At 40.2% G+C, this 14,531-nt stretch overlaps 1 protein-coding gene across 2 annotated transcripts; it reads left to right on the top strand.

The window, feature by feature from the left end:
* The first annotated feature begins 703 nt into the window (after positions 1-703).
* LOC133710184 (nuclear pore complex protein NUP1) lies at positions 704-4,597 on the top strand. Of its 2 annotated transcripts, none has more exons than XM_062136203.1 (8): positions 704-1,046; positions 1,200-1,261; positions 1,738-1,901; positions 2,075-2,288; positions 2,572-2,853; positions 2,951-3,037; positions 3,142-3,777; positions 3,898-4,597. In XM_062136203.1, exons 1-8 carry the CDS (start codon positions 779-781, stop codon positions 4,312-4,314), a joined length of 2,130 nt encoding a protein of 709 aa, XP_061992187.1. In that variant the 5' UTR covers positions 704-778; the 3' UTR covers positions 4,315-4,597. The 2 variants fall into 2 exon arrangements, with proteins under 2 accessions (XP_061992187.1, XP_061992181.1); XM_062136197.1 differs by having other exon boundaries at positions 706-1,046; positions 3,886-4,597.
* The last annotated feature ends 9,934 nt before the right edge of the window (positions 4,598-14,531 follow it).

Here is a 14,531-nt window from a genome sequence, read left to right as displayed (position 1 = left end):
TGCCCATTATAAGCCCCAATTAGTGGAAATAAATATTTTTCATTTTTTCATTGGATTGGTGCGATAGACTTCTGTTTAAACATATATCAGACAAAAGTGGGGTGTGTGTGTTTGGTGGGGTGGTAAGGCTTTGGTCTCATATATAAGAGGTCAGGAGTTCGAGCCCCATCAAGGGTGGGAATGGGGTGGGGTTTTTTTTTTAAAAAAAAAATATATATATATATATATATATATCAGACAAAAGTGTGGTATTTAAAAAAAAAAAAAAAAGAATCAAACCCGATTCTTTAGTGTTCCTCAGTTGTAAGTAAAAGTACTGCCTTTTAATTACGACAGAACACTTTTCATAATCATTCACACTCTCAGTAAAGTACGAGAATAATAAAATGGCAACAAAAAATTATTTAAAAAAGAAGAAAGATCTTCACTAGAACGATCGTACAAACTTGTTACATGAATAAAAAATTTCATAACTGTCATAAAAAAAAAAAAAAATTCATAACAAAAAACACATACTCATAACTCATTCACAATACCAAAGATACTCTCTCAACATTTAATTAAATTTACACACAGTGTCATAATTCAGATAAAATCTAATAATCCGAGTCACACCCCAAGCACGTGCGCTAACTCAAATCTCCGCTTCTCATCTCTTCACCGTCGAAAACGGGAAAGAAAATAAAAGCAAAGTCAAAAGCGGCGCGCTTAAAAGCGAACACTCCATATTACTAGAGACGACAGTCCCCCTCTGCACACAAACCGAGACACAGAGCCCATGGACGACGAAACGACACCGTCCAGGGGCTTCTACGCCGCGAGAGGCGCCGGCGCCGGAGGCAAACTGAAGAAGCCGCCGTCCCGCAAGCCGCCGACGACTCCTTACTCCCGTCCGCCTCCGAACCCAGCCGAGCGAGGCAAGCGGCGGTGGCTGTCCAGCGTCGTTGATCCCGCTTATCGGCTCATCTCCGGCGGCGCCACTCGGCTTTTCACCTCCTTCTTCTCGCCGGCGAATACCGTTAATGCCCTTCCCGCGCCTAATCACGGTCAGTCCCCATTCTCTCGCTCCCGTTAGGGTTTTGAGTTGGAAATTTGGTTTTCGTAATTCGAAATTGGATTCAATTAGGGATTGGCTTTGTGTTTAATTCATTGATTTCGATTATTGTTTGGCTTCTAAGTTTGTGAGATATTGTGGACAGATGAACAGGAGGCGGAGATTGAACAGAATGCTACTGGTGACGAGCACAACGATGATTCAAATGTGAGGCTTTCGTCACTTTTTTTCTCGTTCATGATAGAACCATAGAATAGGACCTCATGCTCTCTTTCGATCCATGCTTGCGCGATAAGTCTGAACTATTAGTGTAAACTTTTGTGCCAGCATGTTGTTTTATCTGCTGATACCCGCTTTTTAATGCGAAATGTCATCACTGTGATCCGTGGTTAGTCATGACATCGATAATGTTTTGGTCTTTCTAGTGGTTTCATGCTGTTAAAGTCGGCATTGTTATCGTTTTTTTGCTCTACTCATATGGTGATAGGTTCAGGGTACGTACTAATGGTGGTTATTGTGTGTTTGTGGTATGTCAAGAAGTATTAAGTGTGATTATTCTCTGATTGGTTTAGAGACGCCTAGTTCTTTAATACGTGTCGTGGTCTATACAGCTATATATTTAATTCCATACGATCCTCCCAGTGTTTTCTTATAATTATTCTTCTCATTTTTATGTTTCGCAGAATTGGGTGACCAGAACTGAAACAGCAGGTCCTAGCAGGCCAGGAAATAGTTCAAACGATAGTTCTGGTTTTCAAGGCCACACTTTAGACGACAACAGCAACCTGTCTGATGTGAGTGGGCTTTCTCAAATTGAGCAGCTACTGAAGGGGAAAAAGTTTTCTAGGCAAGTCTTGCATTTGGTAATCTTGTCTGTTCTTAAATTGCAACTGCACGCTGCATTTATGCCATAGTTATGTTTACATGTGCATTCACTTGATACTCATGCCTGTATACCGGTTAAAATGAATAATTGTGCTAGTCATATCTGGCCTCTCTAAACTCGCTCCTCCCTATCAGGGATGAAGTCAATCGCCTGATGGATATTATTCAATCAAAGGCTGTTGAGCATCCTATTGTGGGGCACGAAAAGGAAAAAAAAGGCATTACTACTGGAGGAGAAGCCAAGGGGCCTGTAAATGCCCATGCTGTGCCAAAGGCGTCATCTGGAGAAATTCAGGAAGACATGAGTAAAACTATTTGGGGAACGTCAACCTCTCTTTCCCAGTCAGCTGTGAGTGTCACTGTCAGCATCTTTTCTTTATGATCACATGTCATCAAATCATCAATCTTGTTAAGCATTTTGCTTATGTGCATTTGTTAGTTTGCATATTTACCCTCCATAAGAAGATGCTCTTCTCATATAAGAGCATGAAGTGTTGCCCCATCGTGTGTGCTCAATTGCGCATTTGCACTGTTCTAAATCATCACTGTTATTCTTCTTTATGATACATGAATTTGATGTGGTTCACTTGGATCATTATACTTAGTCAATCTACATATGTTCACGTTTTCAGAGGCGAGAGGAGGTTGGCGCTTCACCTATTGAAATTGCAAAAGCATATATGGGAAGCAGAACATCGGATATTGATGATAGGGCAGCAATGCATAGTAATGATATTGCATCAACACCATTCATTCCAGCACCTTCCCCTAAGCCATCAACATGTTGGCCTGGTTCCATGGTACAAAACCAACGCGATTATTCAACCCCACAGAGTGAAAGAGGCAGATTTGGCCTTCATAATTTTCCCAGAACCCCTTATTCTAGAACTATATTTTCAAAATCCAAGTCCAAGGTATGTTAAATGGCTTATCCTGGTTTTGAGTTGTAAAATGCTGATTCTAGTTACAGTATTCAGATGGTAATATCTCTTTATTGCATGCCGGGAGCAGTTTACTCCATTACAAGGTGGTGATGATAAGTCCCAAAGAACATCATCAACTCCTTTTAAGCACTTGCAAACTCCTGTATATGGGCAGGTAAAATTTACGTATGAAGGATGAACACTTTCTAATTTTGCATGGGATGTTGAATCCATACATTCTTGACTTGATTGTTGATTGTTCCTTTCTTTGCGTTTTAGACATTTGGGAAGCCAAGAGATGATGCATTGGATGGTGGCTATGGATCATCAGTAGGACCAATTCGCAGGACACGCCATAAAGTTGCTACACAAACTCCTCCTAGAGGATCTCCTTATGTTCATTCTTCTTCAATTGGAACTCCACAGGTGGAAAATTCCCACATCCTCAAAGAATTTTTGCCTGCTGGCAGGAAGAATTTTGAACTTGGAGGATTAAGTGGCAACTCCCCGTTCCAGTCAATAGATAGAAAGCCTTCCAGCTCTCAAGTCGGTGTTCATCCACAGTCTAGTCAGATTGCAAGGACAATTTTGGAGCACATCAATAGAAATTCACCCACTCCTAAAGATAAGTCAGAAGAGTTGAAGCTAGCCATTGCGTGGAAGAAACCCCTGACTTCTGATATTCCTTCACTCAACCAGAATGGAGATGATAACTCACTTCTAGGAGGGTCTAGTTCCCGTAAAGTCATAATTAATGATAACCAGAAAAAGCCTGCTCTTGAGAACGCTGAAAAGTGGAACTCTCTGTTTAAGGTCCCACCTCCAAAGCCTAGTGTAAAAGCTGCTGATGTTGTAAGCAATGGTCCTGCTGGTGGTGGGAGTGGTGGAAGATCTCTAGCCAAGAACACAGAGGAGGTAATGTTTGTCCTTTTTAAATTATTGTTATTCAGCTTTCTAATAAACAGTAGTTGTACTGGTTCATGGTGAATAGAGTATGTGATAGCTAATGAAACAACTTTGCAGGCTTTTCCACAGACTACTTTAAATGTTGTTGGTTCGGAGGTACTAAATCAACAGAAGAAGCCTCTCTTTCAACCTTCAGGGACTAAACGCGTTTTTCCTGCTATATCTGTTGACAAGCCCGAGTCCACATGGAAGTTTTCTTCTGATAAGAGCTCTACCTTCACATTCCCAGTGTCTACATCTTCCGCTGTGTTTTCTGAACCACCCACACCGTCCGTTATGCCATCTGTGTCGACTAGCACTGAGCATCAGCTGAAAGATGGAGATGCTGCTGTTCCTACATACAGTTTCGGATCCAAGAAGTCTGATCGCCTTGTGTTTACATTCCCTTCTACCAGTGATGCGATCCAGATTGGTAATTCAGATATTAAGTTCAGCTTTGGATCAGATAAGCCAAGATTGTCATTCAAAGATGCCGTCTGCCATTAATTAACAAGAGATGTTAGCATAGCATGTTCCATCTTTTTCATCTGTAGGTGTAATTTTATGTTTTCAAGAGTTTGTCAAATATTATATTTCAACCCATGCCTCGTTGTACCCTGGACTTGGAGTGAGGCGGGCAACTAGTTTAGTCAAGGTGATTTTTCCCAGTTTACAGTAACTTAGCGCACATATCATCACTTAATAATGTTTTAATTGATAGGCAATGTGTTGTGTCTCTACGGCCTACGCAACTTATGATAGTGGAAGGCACATTACTGATTCGCTTGCATGATTGCTATTGTGGATGCGTGCTCAGCTCAAAGCTAGCACTATGACATAACCAGTTCAGCTGTTCAGGTGATGTGAATGCGTGACAGATTGTAATTTGACGTACTACAAGCACATCAACTGATCACCACGCAGGTCGTTGTTTGTTTTGAAAGTCGGCTCTAAATCTAGATGCGTTCGATACTGATATGGTTCAACATGGTAGCAAATTTTTATAGTTAGAGCGTCAAATGTCAATCTACAAATAAGCGGTGTTCAATGCTTTGATAGTCAGACGATTAAGGATAAATGAAAGACTAAGAATAAATCATAACTTTTATTAATCTATTCAACACTGATGTGGTTTAACATTAAAAAAAAATAATCTTATATTGTTTAAGGAAATAGAATGCAAGAGAGATTGTAGAGAGAATTGGTGTGTCTATTCAGTGATATAATAGGAGCCCTATATATAGGGATTACAAAGTACATTATCTTGGAGTATAAGGATTCCTATTCTAACTTGAACTAGAAATCTAGAACATTCTCTCCTATCACAACTACAAAAAGTATTCATAGTTTGACAAGGCACACTATATAAAGTCAGATATATATTTCAACACTCCCCATTATGCCGCTCAAACTTGGTGTCACTGATGACATCATGACACTTCAAATGTTGCCTCGTTAAAACCTTGCTCGAGTAATAAAAACCCTGTGGGACAAAAACAACCTCAAGGAGGAGAAAAAGAGTACAACACGTCCTTCACTCTTCGAGATCAGACATGTAGGCATCATACCTATTGATGTTGACATCTTTCCCTGATTACTTCAATCATGGGAGTTCGGATAATTTTCTCAATCCGATACTTTGCATATGTTTCTCGAAGGTGGATTTAGGTAACAAATTAGTGAATAAGTCCGCTACATTATCCTCTGATCAGATTTGATTCACTTCAATCTTTAGACGTGTTTGTTGTTGCTGATTATATAAGAACGTAGGCGATATTTGCTTGGTGTTATCGCCCTTGATGAATCTTGGCTTCATTTGTTCAATACAAGCTGCATTATCCTCATAAATGCATGTAGGCACAAGTTCCTCGAATATATCTAATTATAGACCTTAGCCATATGCATTCATGCACAGCTTCATGTAGAGCAATAATCTCTGCGTGATTCGAAGTAGCAGCAACAAAGGCCTGTTTTGTAGACCTCCATGATATTGTTGTGTTTCCCATGGTAAAGACATAACCAGTTTGGGAGCGACTTTTGTGAGGGTCAGAGAGATACCCTGCATCAGCAAAGCCCATCAAAACATCACCATCATTTTGATGTAATGGAGGAGGACACTGGCTACACTTGGTGGCGGCGGCAGGGACGGCGGCTTTCGGGCCAATAAGGTCCGATCCCATTCTTCCGTCATTCTTTTTCTCTCTATAGGGATAAAACAAGCCCATATCAATTGTAACCTTTAAGTATCGAAAGATTGTCTTTACACCAGTCCAATGGCGCGTGTGTTGGCGCAGAGCTATATCTAGCTAAAAAGTTCACTGCGAATGAGATGTCCTGTATTGTGCATTGAGCTAAGTACAATAATGCGTCTATTGCACTTAGATATAGGGCTGGGCATTTAAGCCCGAAAACCCGCAAACCTGGACCGGCCTGTCAAAGCCTGACCCGTTCGGGCCGGGCCCTAATTTTTTTGTCACCAAAACGGTTCGGGCCGGGCTTGCACTTTCAAAGATACGGTTCGGGCCGGGCCCTGCCATTCAAAGCTAGGAAAGCCCGTTTAGGCCCGTCTAAATTAAAAGGATACATATGTCCATATATTATTGGACCTCATATAAGGCTCAGAATTTCTACTATAGGATCAGATACACCAAATTGTTCCTCACTCAAACCTAAAGTCCAATACGACTAAGTACTAACCTAATCAATCTCAGCCATTTCTTCAAACCCGATCTGAACCTAGAGAGTAGAGGCCGCCTCCTTCCCAAACGGCCAAACCCGATCCTCTCTCTCTCCACTGCGATCTGAACCCGATCGGCCAAACCCCATCCACCAACGCCGAGACAGTGAGACTCACTCTCTCTCTCTCTCTCCACTGTGATCTGAACCCGATCGGCCAAACCCGATCTGAGCCCAGCGCCTCCGCCTCCGCCTCTACCATATCCACCAACGCCGAGACTCACTCTCTCTCTCTCTCTCTCTCTCCACTTCACCTACACTGCGATCTGAACCCGATCGGCCAAACCCGATCTGAACCCAGCACCTCCGCCTCCGCCTCTGCCATATCCACCAACGCCGAGACTCACTCTCTCTCTCTCTCTCCTCTTCACCTGCACTGCGAGACGCCGAGACTCACTCTCTTTCTCTCTCTGTCTCTCTCTCTTTTCAGTTTTCACATCAAGATGTGAGTTTGTGAAGGTGTTCTTCTTCGAACTGGTGGCTCCGGAGGTGTTCTCCTTCGAACTGATAGTCTGATTCCTTCTCCTCCGAAGGTAAAAATTCATCTCCCTTCTTCTCGTCCTTTTTCTCAAATATACAAACTTGTTGTGACTTCTGGGAAGTATTGGGTTGAGTTTTATGTGCAAAAAGATTCATTATTTTGAAGTAATTCTGTAACTCAATGTATAATAACTATGGCTCGTAAATCTGTAACTCTGTAAGCCTAAGTTCTATACTTCTATGCACACCAAGTGTTTGATGAAATGTCTGAGTAGCTGCTGAACCTTTTTGTTTTTTTTTCTTCTGATTTCTATAGGTCTGATATCGCTTCTGCTGCTGGCTGGGATTCTAGGGGCTACTTCCAAGTTGGAGATTATATCACTTACTGTATGTGGTCACTACTTCAATGTGTTTCTTGCATTTACAATATTTTGTCATTGGAACTCTATACTTGGCTGCTTGTCTCTGTTTCTGATTTTTTGTATAGATGCAAGCATAGAATGTAGCTATACCAAAAGCTTTGTGTTACTGTGTTGGGATACTAGTGTGTAGAATTGTCAATTGTATCTGGGCAGAGATGCATTCATGTTTTGTGTTGAGGATTTTCGGTCAATGGGTGTATCTGTTTGTGCTTAACTGTATATGGGTTCGAATCGAAATTTTTGAAATTTATATGGGGGGACACTCTGCTTATGTCATTGTTTAGAGTGTAGGGAATTCAAATTTAGATCGAAAGTGGGAAATGCTGTACTGAATTTTATGCAGTTAAATGGTGCTGTGAGTTCGGCTAAGTGTCAGCGTGTAATGTTCCTAATTGACTTTTGGTATGAGACATTCCTAAGTGATGAGGTCTGAAAGCTTGATAAAGTACTTTTTTGGTATAGTGAGACTTGACAAGAAGTTGTTACAAAACTAGTGGTGTCGAAGCTTTAGGTAGATGCTGTGGTAACTAAATGCCATAAGGACAGAGAACTGTACTAACTAATATGGGACTGATGATTTTTCTGAAAACATGAAAGTGGAAAGTTTCAAGCTGAACCTAACATGCATACCGGACAGTTTGAGCTGTTGTTTGTGCATAACAATGAGTGTTATTGTGGCTTGTTCTGTGCAAAAGATTCATTCTTTTACAGTGATAACAAAAACTGCACTTTGATGAGTTTGATCTTTATTTTGGAATTCATCCTTTGCTCGAAGCTGTTCATATTGTTACTAATCTAATAACTAATATTCTAATTTTTCTTCCTGTTTTGGTTGTAGCATGGCTACTGATGGGAATGACATTGTACCATCGCCGACAGCTCCAGTGGAACCAAGACCTGAATGCTTAGAAGACTGGAGAAAAGAAACTGCTGAATTGCTTCTTCCAATTTGGACTTTCTATTTCAATTGCAACTTTGTATTTGAATTGGGACTTTTTACTTGAATTGGCAGAATTGCAGCTTTGTATTTGAATTGGGACTTTGTAAGTTTGTATTTGAATTGGGACATTGTATTTGAATTGGGACTGTGAGTGCTTTGTATTTGAATTGGGACAGATTTGTATTTGATTTCAATCAATATTCTTGCCTTCTTGTATTTGAATTTGGATAATGAACTCTACATATTTGGATATTTGAATGTGCAGGTTGAATTTTAGATATGGATAGTGTGTTGAACTTCAACTTGTTGAAATCATGAAATTAATGGAATGTGGATTAATATATATGTGGGCAGAGAATATGTATATTCGAATGTGCAGGTTGAATTTTAGATATGGATAGTGTGTTGAACTTCAACTTGTTGAAAACTTGAAATCATGAAATTAATGGAATGTGGATTATATATGTGGGCAGAGACTCAGAGAGTAAAGAAAAAAGATGGAATTTGGGCCCGAAAGCCCGGAAACCCGGCCCGAAAGTAAATGGGCCGGTCTCGGGCCGTTCCCTGTAAGTGTCAAAACGGGCTTTAGGCCCGAACCGTAAAAAACGGGCCGGTTCCGGGCCCAGTGAACTATTAGGTGGGCCCGGCCCGTGCCCAGCCCTACTTAGATAGGGCACTTCTACCTCTAACACATCTTCATCCTCATCCTTTAGGCGAAACGGATCCTTTCCAGGTTCAAGACTACGGCCAATCATATCATAAGAGTACTCACAGGCTTCACTTTATCATCATTAAAGTGCCTTAATATTTTCTAAGTATATGCTGACTGATGGATCAATATCCCATCACTATGGTGCTCTAGTTCTAATCCGAGACAAAACAGTGTTTTTCCAAGATTTTCATCTCAAATTCTTTCAAATACTTAGCAGTTTCCTTTAACCCATCTAGAGTCCCAATTAGGTTCATGTCATCAACATAAACTGCTACAATTACAAATCCAAAACTTGTCCTTTTAATAAACACGCATGAACATATTTCATTATTGACATATCCCTTCCCAATCAAGTATAGTCACTTAGACGGTTAAATCACATCCGTCTGGATTGTTTCAATCTATATAGTGAGAGCTTTAGCCTTATTGAAAATGCGCTCCGTGGTTTAGAGCCACTTAATTTGGGCAATTGAAGTCCATCTGGAACCTTCATATATATCTCTGAATCTAGATCCTCATAGAAATATGCTATAACCACATCCATAAGCTGCATGTTAAGTTTTTCAAAAACTATCAAACTGACAAGGTAGCGGAATGTTATAACATCCATTACGGGAGAATGTCTCCTCGTAGTCGATTATAGAGCGTTGTGAGAAATCTTGCGCCACAAGGTGGACTTTATATCTGACAACCTCATTTTTCTCATTACGCTTTCTAACAAAGACCCATTTATGGCCAATAGGCTTTACACTTGGGGGTGTCAGCGTTACGGGCCCAAATACTTGTCTTTTTGTTAGTGAATCCAATTCAGCCTAGATCACATCTTTCCATTTAGGCCAATCTGCTCTTCGTTGACATTCTTCAACGGAGCGAGGTTTGATATCATCATGTTCTATAAGTCCTTGTGCAACAGAATCTGCAAATGCATCATCAAGGATAATATAATCTTTATTCAACGTCTCATGTACACTAGTGTAATTCATGGAGATATCTCTATTCTCTGGAATTGGTTCTAACATTGGAGCGTCCTCCAATGATGTCTCTTGGACATAACCATAATCCGGAAGATGCTCATGAGACAGATTATTTATGTCAAACAGTCGATGATTAATGGATTATTTTGTGCCAAACTCGCTTTCTTTCTTGGGCGAGAATTCATCGAACCTGTGGGTCTCCTGCGCTTCCTGGAGGGAGCCATGGCCGTCACCACTATGGGACACGTTAGCGCCATGCCCAATCCCTCTTGGGGTGGCGTTATGCCCTCTTTGTGTAGGGACATCAATCCTTGCAGGCATGTTTGCAGCAGGTATGTGTGATCTCGTCACTTTAGCGATACCAGTAAAACCATTAGGCATCGAATCTGCTATGTTCTGAAGATCGAGAATTCTCCCCACTTCAATGTCGGACTGCGGTTCGGGGATCAAGATGAGACAAAGTGGGGACAGACCACGACAATTCCTGTTGTTTCTGTTGAACATTAGTGTTCTTATCTCCCCCTAACGACGGGAAGACTGTCTCATCAAAGTGACAATCCGCAAATCTGGCTGTAAAGAGATCATCTGTTAAGAGTTCTAAATAGCGGATAATGGTTGGAGAATCATATTCAACATAAATGCCTAATCGTCTCTGAGGACTCATTTTAGTACGTTGTGGCGGCGCAATTGGCACATAAACTGCACACTCAAATATGCGTAAGTGTGAGACATCAGGCTCATACCCAGTCACCATCTGGGACGTTGAAAAGGGTTGAGTGACAATGGGCCTCAGACGAATAAGCACAGCTGCATGCAATATTGCATAGCCCTAAGCAGAAATAAGGAGATTGGTGCGCATAACCAATGCCCTAGCAACCATTTGTTGTCTTTTAATGGCAGCTTCAGCGAGACCATTTTAGGTGTGAACATGAGGAAATGGATGTTCAACTTCAATCCCAATGGACATGCAATAATCATCAAAAGTTTTTGATGTAAATTCCCCAACATTGTCAAGACGTATTGACTTAGTAGGATGATCTGAGTGGTGAGCCCTTAACTTAATTTGTGCTTGGAGTTTAGCAAATGCAGCGTTCCTTGTGGACAAGAGCATGACATGTGACCAGCGTGTTGATGCATCAACCAACACCATAAAATATCTAAATGGTCTGCAAGGTGGTTGAATAGGTTCACAATGATCACCTTAGATTCTTTGTAAGAATGAAATATTTATTTTTTATTGTCCTTTGCATAGGATGGTCTCGATCCTAATTTTGCTAAAGAGCAAGCTTGCAGAACGAAAGATGGGCCATAGAAGCAACTAATGAGGATTTTGGTTGAGCCATAAAGTCACAATTGAATTTAGAAATAGAAAGAGGAGTCGAATTAGGGTTCTTGGCGTTAAAACCAAGTGTTGGCGGCAGGGGGTAGGCGGCGCCGGCATGAGCCGTCTTGTGTTGCATAGTGGCAGCGCAGTGAGGCTCCAAGTTGGCCCGTGCCTCTCCTCGAATATATTTTTGATTCTTACTTCTCTTTGTTCTGAATAAGGGATGTTCGTGAGAAGTCTTTAATATACGGATCATCATATCACGACCTGGGTGTCCCAAACGGTCACGCCAAAGCCTATATAACGGTCATGCCAAAACCTATATGTGTCAGAATCCCATAAGTAATCTCTCATAACATTGTTGGATTCAATTATTTGAATAGTGGTTACATATAACCCACTAGAGAGATACATAAGTTTCTCTAATACTCGTTTATGTCTGTAGTCATTAGAGGTGATGCAAACGAACTCTTGTCCATTCTCGTTTCCACATGAAAACCATTGGCTCTTATATCTTTAAAGGTCAAAAGGGTTCTTCTGGCCCTAAGAGCGTAGAAAGCTTCAGTGACGTTAATGATTGTGTCATTTGACAACAAGAATTGAGCTAATGCTGGACCATGAATTAATTGTGAAATCTGACACAGGCATAGTAAGAGATGAATGACAATGTGCATATGCAGAATATATTGTCCAAAAACAAAACTCGCACGCACAAGTGCGGCCCTTCCGCACGCGCATAGCGCGTGCAAGAGGCTAGTATCTTTAAAGCTCAAAAGGGTTCTTCTAGCCTTAGGAGCGTAGAGAGCTTCAGTGACATTAATGATTGTGTCATTTGGCAACAAGAATTGAGTTGGTCTTGGACCATGAATTAATTTAGATGACCCTGCCATCGTAGTCATTGAAGATCGAGTAGACATCATCTCAAGGAATAATTGCCTATTTCGAAGTACAGTGTGCGTAGTAGCATTATCCACGAGGCATTCTTGCTTTCCGGGAAACAAACTTGAATGAATAAAGTTCGAATCAAAATCGAAACTTTATTTTAATGAAAGCCAACGAATATGTCGAAGTTTCTAAACTAAAATCTGATCCAAAATAATTATAATCAATACACGACTAATGGTAGTTAATCAATTCTTTCGGTAACTCCAATTAAGTATGAACAGGAAAGTAAGAGGAGATGTCGGTGGAGCAAAGCTCGCTTAAGTACCACTTGTCTCAACTATTTCCCTCATTAGACTTAATTGGATAAGCCTAGTTGTGAAAGAGTTATAACCAATGTCTTTGTTGATAGTTTCCAAACTTTGGATTTAGATCGAAACAATGACGTTTAAATGGCCAAATTTTGTTGCTTACGAACGCTCTTAGTCCGTAATATTTTGATGCTCGTGAACGCTCATAATCTGTGGTATACGAACACTCTTAGTTCATAATTTAGCGTGAACTCCCCACGGTTCCGCTTATGAATCGAACCCACGTTACAAGAAAAGTGGGATGTAGAAGAAGGGAGGTTGCAAGTCCTCGAGAAAAAGAAAGATGAAATTGACACGGCTGAAAAGTAAGCGCGCAATTTAACCCTGCAAAATGTAGTTGTCAGTATAGAATAAGTAGGTATCGTTCTAGCCGGGGATTGAAGGTACACTTGTAATTGCAAAAACAAATAAAGAATAAAAATACAAAGTATAAATTTACAAAAAGAACATATACAAATAACGAAATAAAAGGGGGGTTTAAGAATTAGAGTTTTGAAAATTAAAATAAATAAAAGAAAGAAAATATAAAAACACATGTAGAAGAATGAAACGTAAGAAACAAAGATCAAAACCAATTTCATGTAATCAAATTCGATTCAAACCCTATAATTGATCATCTAAGTCATGAGAAAGAAGTTGATCATGTGAAACATTTGAAGCAAATGATTTCCCATATTTTACTTTCCTTTACTAATTAATCTAAGTGAAAGCACCTAGATCAATCCTATTAAGCATGCAATCAAAGTCTAGAAAGCTAGCTAATCAACACATGTTCAACGCAAGAAGCATAGAGAAAGGTTATCAACTTAAGTACGTGCACAACCTAGTATGAATAAGTTCACCTACTTGCAATCCCCTTCAATTGAATTCGACTTTTGTCCAAAACCTTTACTACTTTCGATCTAGGTTCACAAAACTATTAGGTGAATTGTTTACCTAAATCTAGCACCAATTACATGCAAACCTATAAGTGTCGACCCAAATAAGATAAACATATAAAAGTTTTCTATCAAGCAAATTCAATCAAACAAACTCATATAAGCAACTTAGAATCACAATTATGGAATTCGAAAACTTTATTTAAACATAGAAATTGGGCTTAAACTTTGTCCTAAACGTTATTGTTAACTAGAAACAAATTCATACGAAATCAAACAAGGAAACAAAAAAGGTTACAAGGAAAAAGAACGAATTACACCGTGAGTGGAAATGGAGATGGAGAGCTCGAACATTGGAATTTTGAATCTTGGAAGCAAGTCTTCAAGGTGGATGATGGAGGTAGATCTTCACGGCTCCTTCTTCTTCTTCCTCTCCTTGCTTGAAAACGCAGAACTTGAAACTAGAGAGTGGAGAGAGAGGGAGAGCTTATGACGTTATGGAGGATTTTCTGAATGAAAGTGTGTGTGGAAAACGTCTAGCATAGGGGGTTTATATAGGGGGACGGCCAAGCTTCATGATCCTTCTTTTAATTTCCCAAGGAATTAATCTGATAATGCCACACAGCTTCGACCAATCACGTAGGGCCACGTCAGCTCTGTTGTGTCATCCAACCAATCAAAAAGCTCCAAAATCAATCCCTAATATATTGTTGCCGAATTTCCAAGGATTATTTCTGATTTTATTCATAAATTTCGGCCAAATATCTAGGCATGAATCTAGACAATGTATCTGGACGCATTTTGGACCTTTTCTCCCTTAATTCTCTCCATGGCTTTATCCTTAATGTCCTCCCCTTGATTTTCTCTTGATTTTCACATTAAGACTGCAGATTTTAATTCCTTAATTTCGGCCAACATATCTTGACTCTTGAGGGAATTGAGGAACTAATCTGGACTTATTTTGAGCCTTTTCTTGTTGCACAATCCCTTGAAACTCTCCCAAGA

The sequence above is a fragment of the Rosa rugosa genome, chromosome 1 (assembly GCF_958449725.1).
Source record: "Rosa rugosa chromosome 1, drRosRugo1.1, whole genome shotgun sequence".
Classification (NCBI taxonomy): domain Eukaryota; kingdom Viridiplantae; phylum Streptophyta; class Magnoliopsida; order Rosales; family Rosaceae; genus Rosa; species Rosa rugosa.
Note: the sequence above shows the minus strand (reverse complement) of the source record. Positions and strands in the feature narration are given on the sequence as shown.

What these genes read in the sequence shown, in the direction of transcription:
- LOC133710184 (XM_062136197.1), top strand. Translation starts at nt 779, where the DNA reads ATGGACGACGAAACGACACCGTCCAGGGGCTTCTACGCCGCGAGAGGC. An exon ending in AAACTCCTGTATATGGGCAG is followed by an intron (nt 3,038 to 3,141) that starts GTAAAATTTACG and finishes TTTGCGTTTTAG; the next exon opens with ACATTTGGGAAGCCAAGAGA. An exon ending in TAGCCAAGAACACAGAGGAG is followed by an intron (nt 3,778 to 3,885) that starts GTAATGTTTGTC and finishes ACAACTTTGCAG; the next exon opens with GCTTTTCCACAGACTACTTT.